The 12214-nt window shown below is 34.6% G+C and overlaps 1 protein-coding gene across 5 annotated transcripts in view; it reads right to left on the bottom strand.

Moving 5' to 3' along the window:
- The window catches only part of LOC128237427 (uncharacterized), a 113961-nt gene that overhangs the window by 14459 nt on the left and 87288 nt on the right, over positions 1–12214 (bottom strand). For all 5 annotated transcript variants that reach the window (XM_052952957.1, XM_052952956.1, XM_052952958.1 and 2 more), the window contains 7 exons: positions 9055–9180; positions 8260–8382; positions 7643–7774; positions 5348–5494; positions 4674–4826; positions 3547–3699; positions 1769–1906 (listed from right to left, as the gene is read on the bottom strand). In XM_052952957.1, the coding sequence (XP_052808917.1) occupies positions 1769–1906; positions 3547–3699; positions 4674–4826; positions 5348–5494; positions 7643–7774; positions 8260–8382; positions 9055–9180 (972 nt within the window). The remainder of the gene's footprint in view (positions 1–1768; positions 1907–3546; positions 3700–4673; positions 4827–5347; positions 5495–7642; positions 7775–8259; positions 8383–9054; positions 9181–12214) is intronic.

The following is a 12214-nucleotide window of genomic DNA, read 5'->3' as shown; positions in this document are numbered from 1 at the left end:
GCCAATTTTTGCGAAAATCCATGGAAACCAGTAATATAAGACTGCTGACAAAAAATTAAATCACAGATTTTTATATTTAAGTTTAACAAGAGCTGTCACAGAGACAGCGCGTTCGACTATCCCGCCGCTTTTCAGTGTAAAGATTGAAAAGTTTTGGCGAAACATGCATGGATCACTGTTAGATTAGATTTCAATGCAATACATGATGTGCGGAGATATTAACATAAATGTGGTTACATGCAAAATTTAAAGGGCCATTATTTGCAAAACCAAGATATCTAACTTGATTATTCAATTAGGTTGGGTGGTTGAATACCATTGTATAAAGTCTCAATGCAATTCATCCAGTAGTTGCTGAGATATTAACCTATGTGTGCTTGCATGCAAAACCTTAACCAGAATTTCTAAGTCAAATAATGAAGGCCTATTATTTGCATTAAATGCAAACTAGAGTTATTTTACTTGGTTAAATAAGTAGGTTGGATGGTTGAGTACCATTGTATCAAGTCTCAATGCAATACCTCAAGTAGTTGCTGAGATATTAACCTATGTGTGCTTGCACGCAAAACCTTAACCAGAATTTCTAAGTCAAATAATAAAGGCCTATTATTTGCATTAAATGCAAACTAGAGTTATCTTACTTGGTTAATTGAGTAGGTTGGATGGTTGAGTACCATTGTATCAAGTCTCGATGCAATACCTCAAGTAGTTGCTGAGATATTAACCTATGTGTGTTTGCACGCAAAACCTTAACCAGAATTTCTAAGTCAAATAATAAAGGCCTATTTTTGGCATTAAATGCAAAGTAGAGTTATCTTACTTAGTTAATTAAGTAGGTTGGATGGTTGAGTACCATTGTATCAAGTCTCAATGCAATACCTCAAGCAGTTGCTGAGATTTTAACCTATGTGTGCTTGCACACAAAATCTTAACCAGAATTTCTAAGTCAAATATTAAAGGCCTATTTTTGGCATTTAATGCAAAGTAGAGTTATCAAACTTGGTTAATTAAGTAGGTTGGATGGTTGAGTACCATTGTATCAAGTCTCAATGCAATACCTCAAGTAGTTGCTGAGATATTAACCTATGTGTGCTTGCACGCAAAACCTTAACCAAGGGGTGACGCCGACGCCGACGCAGACGCTTGGGTGAGTAGTATAGCTCTCCCTATTCTTCAAATAGTCGAGCTAAAAACTGATGTTTTATGCATTTTTCTTAAACCGTTAGTAACGGTTTAAGCCATAAAACATTAATTTTCGAACGGAAATATGAAAATATACGATCGGATTTTTTGTCAGCTATCTTAAATCATTGGTTTGCAGAAATTTATGCAAAGAATTGCCCTTTCCAAGACAAAAAATAAAAAAGTTATAAAAATGGCATATCTGTAAGAGTGCAGCTTTAACAACTTTTTTAATTGTTGTCTTGGAACAAGTTAATATAATTATGCGAAAATCCTTGTAAACCAGTCATATAAGACTGTTGACAAAAAATAAGATCGCAGATAATTAATTTAAGTTAAAAAATGTTTTATGCATTTTTCTTAAACGGTTAGTAACGGTTTTAGACATGAAAAAATAATTTTGGAACAGAAATATGAAAATCTGCTATTCAATCTTTTGTCAGCAGTCTTTTATCAGTCAGTTTGCAAATATTTAAGCCAAAAATTGCTCATTCCAAGACGAAAAATAAAAAAAGTTGTAAAATGGTAAATCTGTGAGAGTGAACCTTTAAAGTGAAATTTATTAAAATCACACAAAAAAAGTTACCTGATTTGCAAGTTCCATCCATTTCCATCCCATTTGTGTCGTAATATCCCTCACCGCACCTACATTTTGAGCTCGAACACTCTGCATTGGAGTCTGTACAATCAGTATTGTACTGACAGTCTCCACCCAATGGTTGTCCTATTCAGAAACAAGACAACAACTAAATAATTTAGAATTTTATGATAATAGGCTTAATATCAATTGTTTAACACTGATTCAGAAGATCCATTCAAACAAACCTGATATAGAGTTCATGCAAGGAAGGTTTGGGCCAAGTTTAAAAGAAATTTGCCGAGCAGATCCAGATGAGGAATTGTTAACAGAGAACAGATGACACGAAACAGACACAAGCCAGTCACTATGTACAATAGCTTTACATGAGGACTTCACCATTGGCTAAATACAAGAGCATCAAAAGTGGGGTGCAAAAGTGTACGTGTTCTCATTGGGTGACGGGGCCTAACTCAAGAAGAAGTAATTTAAACGAGGGGTATGTTATGCTGCAATGACAAGAGTTATATTAAAAAATCTTTAACAAAATCATGTGGTTAGCGCAGCATTTCACCTCAAATGCAATATAGATAATCTGCTGGTCAATCGCAACCTACCACTGAAGTTTCATGGTCCTAATATTAGATAAAATAGATTTGAGTGATTGTGTAAGAAGTTTTAACCTTCTGACATTGAAATCAATAACCTACCACTGACTTTTTATGGTCATAGGTAAAACTGTTTTCAATAATCGTGCAGACAATGTTTTCAAAAGACTGTTGAATCTGACCCTGACCTTTGATTTTAGAGGTCATCTTCTGTTCAAAGGCAGCCTACCACTAAATTTCATGTTTCTATGTCAAACTGTTTTTTAGTAATTGTAGGAACAAGACTTGGTCTAACGAAGGACTGACCACAAGACTGACAGGCATTTGCAAACCTTAAAGCCCCTTTATTTAAAAGGGGGCATCATAAATACCTCCAATTACAGACAAAACTCATTCATTTACTATCAGTTTTGCTTTGATAACCATAAAGTACTCAGTCTTGTATTTGTTAAACAATAACATCATGTACACACATTACGCACAACAACATTCTGGTGGATGTCAAAGGTTGTAACTCATTGTTTAGGTCAATTATACTCATACATTGGTTCATTTAACAATTTTTCATTTATTGTAGTACTACAATTAATTTTCAGGAAGAAAAAGAGTAAAAATTGATATTAATTGGACAAATATTCAATGGAACAGTTACATCCTGTATGAAAGAAATTAAATTCAAACTTGTAAGTAACCTGTTCCCATAAAGTGAAGCAATGTATTAGAGCAATGCACATGCACACTGATATCTTAAAAACTGTTTTTTTTAATGTAAGAATTGGCTGTTCTAAAACAACAAGCGCACTCGCTTCTCACCAAGGCGACCCGGGTTTGATTCCCAGCCTGGGCGCATGTGAGTTTGATTAGGGGTCACCAAGCCGGACAAGTTAGTTTTCTCCGGGCATTCCAGTTCCCCCCCACAACACAAGACCACACTCTCGCACAACATCGTGCCAACGAGAGTGACTTAGTATAAGTTATCATAACTTTCTTCACAATCGTTCTAACATATATAATGTTTAAACTCAAAGGATGCTAAGGGCAGACAATTTTTGAACAATTATATTCCTGGCCAAGGTGAGTTTGGTTTGTAATCACTCCATAAGTAGCATCTTTCCAGAGTGAATGATAAATAATGAATGCTATGTCATATACAAACTAAATAATAAGTATGTAACTTACTAGCTTTACACTTTGCTGCATTGCTGGGATCCTCATAATAGCCGGATGTGCATTTGCAAAAATAACCAGTTGTGGAGTTACATATAGCATTGTCAGCAGCACACTGGTCCAAATTGCTATGAGAAGTGTCACACTGACCATTCAATGTAATTCCTGAAAGAGAAGTATCAAACATATTGATTAGGGGCAGTTCTTATAGTGTACATTTATACATAATTATACATGGGAAATTATAAAAGTTATACATCGGTAGTTCATGGCAAGTTGTTAACATTGATAATTGCAATTCAATCCATTTCGCTATTTTTCTTATCAGACATTATAATAACTGTACAGTCACCATACAGCAGAAAGTCAAACTTGGATGCTAATACTTTTCAGTTTATTTCATAATTGTTACTGCTGAAGTCATGGACATGTGCAGAAATGTCTCTGGCAAAATGTGCACTATCAGTTTCAGTTTAACATCTTTACTGATATTTTAGTTATGGTCAAGATTAAATTTTTTAAATGCAGATGATGACAATGACACCTTAGCTATCACAAATAATGCAGCTTTTTTCTTGAAAACAACCAAGATGAGTTGAAAACAATTAGAGGGTAGTCCAGCAATATATCATAATTCACCTTAAAGTTCTGACACTTAATCTGCAACCAGCAAACACAGAGAGGTGTCTGTCGTCAAAATACGAAACATTTAAACGCATGTGTAAATAGGCTAAACTTTAGCAGATGTTTGTTTGGATTGCACTTGATGAGATATACATCAGGCGTAATTTATGAAATGTGTATGGAAACCTGCCATTTAGCATATATATACGCAAATCCTGATCGTAAGAACAAAATAGGTTTCATTTTTTTTTTTAAATTGAAGAAATTTTCTTTATATTCGGACAGCAGTTTTTATTAATTTTAAGATGTACAGACTCTTAGGTAAGTTACGGTAGGTGTCTGTAACACACTCAAAAGGGGTTGAGCCCACTCAGGGTCATGTTTTTTTGGGCGACAGGGACACGAGTACTTGTTCCTCCTGATAATTAATTATCCATATTTTAGTTTATAGTTGACTTCACAAATATCTAGATAACCGAAATGAGTTTTAACAAAAAACAATTATATTGTCATACTTCGGATACATGATCCATAATTAGTGTTCACAGTGTTTGTGTCAAAATAGTCGCTTGTACACTTGCAGGTCGATTCTGACAGTTGTTCAAGGCAGTCAGAATTTGCTTCTAAACATGCTGAGTTCATGGTGCACTGGATACCTAGGCCCACCTCTGAAACAATAAATTAGCATATATTTAAATCATAATCATTATAACAAGAGCTGTCACAGAGAGCTTTTAATAAAAATGTCTTAGTCTTATAATAAAGGGCCATCATTTCCATTTATACATGCAAGACAATTATCTGATTTGATAAGTTAAATAGGTTTCATGGTAAGGAGCCCTTGTATAGAGATTCAATGCAATAATCAAGTACTTGCTGAAATATTGATTTATGCACCCTTGCAAAACCTTGTCCAAAATTTCTAAGTCAAATTACTAAGAGCCATCATTTGCACTATATGCAATATAAAGTAATCAAACTTCATTCAATGAAACCAAAGTCAATATAGCATTAATCAGAATTCATTGAAATGATTTCTACTAAGTAAGACAAAATATATAAAAAATAATTCTGTATTGAAATGCGTTTTTTAGGAGACACTTGACTGTATTGACATCTTTTACATAGTGAAAATGCCATCTGTTTACAGTATGGAATACTTGACAAATGGAAGAATGCCAGTTCTTACTCCGCTGGCAAGATCCTGCAGGAATGGCTCCATTGCTATCATAATAATTAGATGGACACTGACAGGTTTCCAAACTGCATGTGGCAATGGGATCCTTACAGGGTGCTGATTCAGAAAGGGATGGACATGACTCATCCAATTCTTTCTCTGTAAATTAAAAGATAGTAAATTTAAATGGTATGGACTTCTTTGGAAATGCAAGCTTTTCCTTCTGTCTTCATACAGCATATGACATATGAAACAAGGACAACATTTTAGAGTTCCATTCATTAATCATAATTAAATACTTAATAAAGTTTTTTAAGCAAAATAAAGGCTCTTCTTGTTGTATGTCTGGTAAAGAAGACAGACAGACAGACAGACACACAGACACAGACACGCACGCACACATGCACACACGCACGCACACACACACAGTTAGCTTATAAAATAGCTAACATTAATAACATAGCTTAAATCCACTCAATAAAATAATAAAAAAATATGCTGAAAAGTTTGATCGGAACTCTTGAAAGTCCTTGATACTCAGAAATAACATTTGAGGCAGATAATGTACAGTCGAAACTCGTTATGTCGACTTTGTCGGGACCTATTGAAAAAAGTCGAGATAACAAACATTCGACACATCCGAATTACAAAAAAGTATCACCAATCCCAATACTTATGCGTTAAATATATATCGGACATCCTACTTCTGCAATTGAACGGTCTTGTTACGGTCGTGGAAACAGCAAACATATTTTTTAAAAATAAAGTGATAAAAATGAATTATTTGTGCCAAATTTATTTAATTCGCGTGTAAGGATTACACAAATCATATATAAAACCATAATCACATACACTTTTATATTGTTACAAAACGGTAAAGCACATATGACAACAACTTAAAATGGTACATTCGTTACGACTGTTTTGTACATGCAGTGTAGAGAAATACTTGGTCACGTTACTTTCAATGTTGTCGAATTTTCCGATGATGTCATCGTCGACCTAAATTGAGCGCTTCAATGTATAGCTTGATCAATAAAAGACTCTTTAATCAAAAACATAAACAAACAACTTTAATAATTCACACTTACCAATTAACATCTAATTATAACAGTTTGTTATTTTGACACGGTAATTTAGCGACATGCCGCAAACCTTCATAACAATATTTGCACCTACAACTCAATCTATAGTTCGACATAAGAAACAAGGAAAATGTGTGAATTTCGACCACTGGCACTAAAATAGTAGGTCGACATAGCGAAAAAATAGAGATAGAAAAATCGACACAAGCAGATTTATTTCATATAGAATAAGAAGGAATAAATTTGGGACCGGAGAGAAAAGTCGACACAACCGGAAAGGCGAGATATCCGACGTCGACATAGCGAGTATGGACTGTATATTTGAACTGTTCGAGGTACCGGTAACTAGATATTGCTTTTTTTGAAAATGCTCATGTCAACCCCATTGTGTGGCTATAGCACGAAATTAATCAATGTTAGACATGAAATTTGTACTTTTAGACTGAAGACGGGCTAACAGTGACCTTTGTGTTTTGTCAATTCACTTGTATACAATAGTGAACATCTATTCCGCATCAGAGATCTCAAAATCAAAAGAGGTTATTTATTTGCAATCCAACAAGTTCCTGGGCTCAAGGTGTTAAGTCATGGTACTGAGTAAAAAACAATTATTTCAGCGCAAGGTCACTGTGACATTGGCTTTTAACGTTCTGATCTCAAAATTAATAGGAGTTATCTACTAGTCATGACCAACTCGCATACAAAGTATGAAGCTCCTGGACCCTGGTATTGAGCGGAAACTGTTTTTTTACCCCAAGGTTACCTTGATCTTTAACTTACTGATCTCAATATCAACAGGGATCATCTACAGGTCATGAGTAACATGCACAACACATATGAAGTTCCTAGATTCAATCGTTCTATAGTAATTGAGTGGAAAAAAAAGTCTTACATAAAGACTGATTGACTGATGGACAGGGCAAAAACAATATGTTTCCCCATGAGTGGTTGAGACAAAATCAGATAAATTTAATATCAAATGTTATTTGCCTCTATTTTCTTATGTTGTTAATTATCCTAATTTGAAGCATGCCTCCACTTTATTTTATTCCATGCAATGTGACCATGATAATGATCTATCATTTGCTACCTGGTAGTTCAGCTGTAAAATAATGATCAAATGAATGTTACAAATCAACTATACTAGGAGCTTTAAAACATTTTTTGCACATAAAACTGAGCAGCCATATCAAAATAGTTTAAGATGGACATAAACACATACTTAATTCACATGATCCCCCAATGCCGTCTTGGTTATCAAAGTAATTAGCATTACATTTGCAGGATGATAAACAGTAAGTATTTCCATCGGAGCATTGACCCGCTTCATTGCATGATTGACCCAAATCTCGTTCTGAAAGATAAACAAGAACACTTTAACAAAATATTTAAATCATTAAAATTAGTATAAACATGATACACTAGTCTATGCACATCATACTGAGAAATAGTAGAAATGTGTCCAGTAGTAGACACATGTGCACCTGCTTAGTCTAATATTTACGAATACATACATCAGACATCCTGTACGAATTTGGCCACGACATAAAATCTGGTAAGTAACACATTGTGTCTTGTGTCTTTAAATGGCAAATGTCTGTGCCAAGTTATTCCAAATTCACCAAAGAGTGAACTAGACGCAAAATGAGTCACTTACTAATGGGAAACAGCTAAATAACAACGTGACTATTCGTTTTTCATGTTATGTAGGTGCCATAATGGCCCTCATAAATAATAAAAAAGTAATTTCAAGCTCATAAACAGTCGTATAATCATTATATAATCAGATATTTAAAAAAAAAATTATATGTCCATGCATATATAATTATAACAACATACTTGTGCAAGTATTTGGGTTCACAAAGTAAAATCCTGACAAACATCTACAGAAGGAACTGCTACATGTCACATGATTGGCACTGCATTGTGACGTCACGTCACAACTCTCGTATATTTGACGTTCTGTCATTTTGAAAAGGGTAAATAATATGCTAATAATTTTACTGATGGCATGTCAATAATACACATGATAAATGCAAAGTTGACACACATGAATATTTAAACAAGAGAGTCATGATTGATGTAAATTCGTAACCAGAGTTCCACAGCTTTAAATATAACAAAACAGAAAAAAACATTTTGACTTAAGCATAACAGCTCATTTCTATAAATATTGATAATATTTGGATAGAAAATATGGTGAGTTAAGTTTGAATAAGGCTTTCTCAAACATTTGATCTAGTGGCATACCCTTATCAACCTTATGACTTGACATTAACTCGAATTGATTAGTGTCAATCAGATAAAAGGGCGTAAAAAATAGCTTCAGGAGTTGATTCATCATTCTTGAATACCAGACCTATAATAGTGACATATTTTCACCTAGCATATATACAGCCTTGACCTTGTAAGGAACTGATGAAGTTTCATAACAATTGGGTAGAAAGCGTGGTGACTTTAATGAACGAGGAAACAATTGTGACCAATACTTGAAATGATTGAGTGGATGTGCTATCATCAAAGCTTTAAGACACAGCTGTTGATGCCAGAATAATGTTATGATCAAAGTCTTGTTTCCTGCCAACAACAAAGTTTTAACCATTTATTCTTATATAGTAATATGAGAGTACATACTGGTACATGTGTTTGCTCCTTGGTCACTGTAGTAGTCACTCTGACATGTACAAGATCCATTACATACTACATTGCTGGTGGTGATGCATTCATTCACATTGCCACAGCTCTGACCTAAAGAACGCTCTGAAAATATAAAAGAAAATGTAAGTCAACATTGCTTCAGTTTTAGTATTACTCTAACACAATAATGTCACAACGTTTGAAGTCAAAGTCTATCAATCAAAAACATAAGGAGTTATGGAGACAGTAAAAAAAAGAGTATTTATTTAATCGACTTGGGCAATAACTCATTTAAAGAATAACATTATATAATACACAAAAGGATGTTTTTTATGCACAGCCTATCTCCTTAACACCTTTAATATGTGTATGACGTTCAAATTCAACACCTCAAAACCATATGGATTATAGAGAAAAGTAGACTTGTCCTTGTAAAAGATAAATATAAACAAGAGATGTTTGTCAAACACTATGGCCCATTAGCCCTATGAAGTCAGGAATATTTGGACAGTTGAAGACAAAATGCCAGCTGATTGACCTCAAAATCAATACGGGTCATCTACTGGTCACACCCAGACCTCTTTGTCAAGTTTAAGGACTTTTTTTTTTAAATTCCGGGGGATTTTTATCTCCCGCCGGGAGACCGGGGGATGGATCGAAATTCCGGGGGATTTTTCCTCCCGCCGGGGGAAATGGCATGTATGATTTTATATGTCCATGCATATATATAACCCCTTATCAATAGGGGTCATCTACTGATCAAACCCAACGGCCATGTGAAGCTTGAGGACCATAGGTCTAAGCATTGTCTAGTTATCACTTAGACAAGCTTTTTACATTCAAGGTCACTGTGACCTGACCTTTGACCTGATGACCTCCAAGTGAATAGGGGTGATTTACTGGTCATGCCTAATCTTCATGTCAATTTTGAGGGCCATGGGTGCAGGCTTTTTGCATTCATAGTAATAGTGACCTTGTCCTTTGACCTGATGACCTCAAAATCAATAGGGGTCAACAACTGGTCCGACTGAGCCTCCATGGCAAGTTTGAGGACCGTAGGTCCAGGCAAGGTCGAGTTATCACTCGGCCATGACTTTTCACGTTTAAGGTCTCTGTGACCTTGACCTTTGTTCGATGACATTAAAATTAAAAATAGTTATTTACTGCTTAGGCCAAACCTCAAAGTCAAGTTTGAGGACTATAGGTCAAGGCATTGTTGAGTTATTTATTACTCAGACAAGCTATTTTCATATAATTATGGTCACTGTGACTTTGACCTTTAAGCCAATGACCTTAAAAATCATAGGGGTCATCCACTGGTCAAACCAAACCTCCAAATCATGTCTGAAGACAATTTGCAAATTTTTGGTATTTGCCTATACCTGGATCAACAACCGAACAATTATTTAAAAAAAAACCTGACTATTTAGCAGAACTGACATGAGCTACATTTCATGGAAAATAACATTGGAAAACTTTATGCTATCAGATCAAACAAAACATGTGATATTGAGATAAAAAGTTCTGAAAGCATAAACGAAAATGTTGGATTTCTGGAATTTGACCACAAACAATGAATACAAGCCCCAAATATGTAACTTTTTTATTTCATGTTCGAAACTTATAGTGAACTTGTAGATATTTTGTAACATATGTATAATTGGTTATTTTTACATACATTAAACTTTATAATGTTTTTGGTTGATTAGATTAGCAATGTCAGTGCCTTAGTGTAGCATTGGATAATATGCACAACTTTAAACGCTGATTACAAAAGAAATCCCACAGCATTTGCATGCGGAGCAGGCTTTAAACAATCAAATACAACCTTCTTGCAGCTGCATGCTACTGTATGGCAGACAGTTTGACAAGTGCACTGTACAACTTTCATAATATGAGCATGAGCTGGTGCTGTTTTAGTTGTCACTGGATATAGTAGTTTGTTACTCACAACTTCCCAACCCCTTTCTACCGGGTTAAAAAAGAGTGTCCTTTCCAGCCCTGAACTTGAAGAAATACCCGTAAACTGTAATACTTAACACATAGTACTTCATCATCACTGACCCCAGCATTGTCATTCATAAGCACAACGGTGTTTTTCTCTCTAAACGTGAAATCTTTCATATTAATAATATTACTCTCATATGATGCAATACCACTGGTTACACTCCTTGTATCTGCTTCACATTATCTTTCTTGCAAGTGCAGTGCAACAAGCCTCCATCTTCATTTATGTCAGAGCATGTTAGTAGGTCGCGACAGAATCCAAACAGCATTTTAAATCTTATTCATACCCCGACCCCTTGTCAAACCTCCAACACTTTCAGACTTCACATTACATCTGCTCACTCCACATTAGCATATGCTCAATAAGTAAGTCCTCATGATTAAATATCATATAAAAGTTTATTAGTCCATGTTTTTGTCTGTATATCATATTTCTGTTTATATCAACGTCATTGGTTTTGCTGCGGGACGATGCGCCGTTTTATTAATCATTGTATGACGTTGAATTCACTTCCTTTCTATAATAATAATAATAATAATAATAATAATAATAATAAAATAATAATAATAATAATAATAATAAAATAATAATAATAATAATAATAATTATAATAATAATAATGTGTTTAGGTCATTTTTATATCATATTTGACTATTAGTAAATTCCAGAAATATCAGGTTCTATTTATATTTTTAACCTGTTTCCCTTAATGTACAATTTCACAGTTAGCAATATTAATATACAACTGATATCAATGTGTAAGATTATACGATACAGTTATTCTGATATGGCAATGCTAAATTCCATTATGACTTTTTGCAAATTCCAGAAATTCTTACGTTCATTCATAGTTATAACACTTTAACCAAAATATCACCTTTCTCATTTTATGGTAATCAGCAACTTAAGTTTGTTGTAGAGCAGTTTAATACAGTCAAACCTGGTTGAACGGTCACCTCCTTTAAATGGCCACCTGCCTTAACGGGCCACTCCAAATTCCCCCCGTACGTTTTTACTATATAATGTACGTGCATTAAGCGGCCAACTGTCTAACGCGGCCACGGCCACTAATTTTTGTCCCCATGAAGCCATATAAACACTAATTAGCGGCCACTAATCCCTTGTCACTGACACTTCCGCTTATAAATT

This window comes from Mya arenaria, chromosome 6, assembly GCF_026914265.1.
Source record: "Mya arenaria isolate MELC-2E11 chromosome 6, ASM2691426v1".
NCBI lineage: Eukaryota > Metazoa > Mollusca > Bivalvia > Myida > Myidae > Mya > Mya arenaria.
Note: the sequence above shows the minus strand (reverse complement) of the source record. Positions and strands in the feature narration are given on the sequence as shown.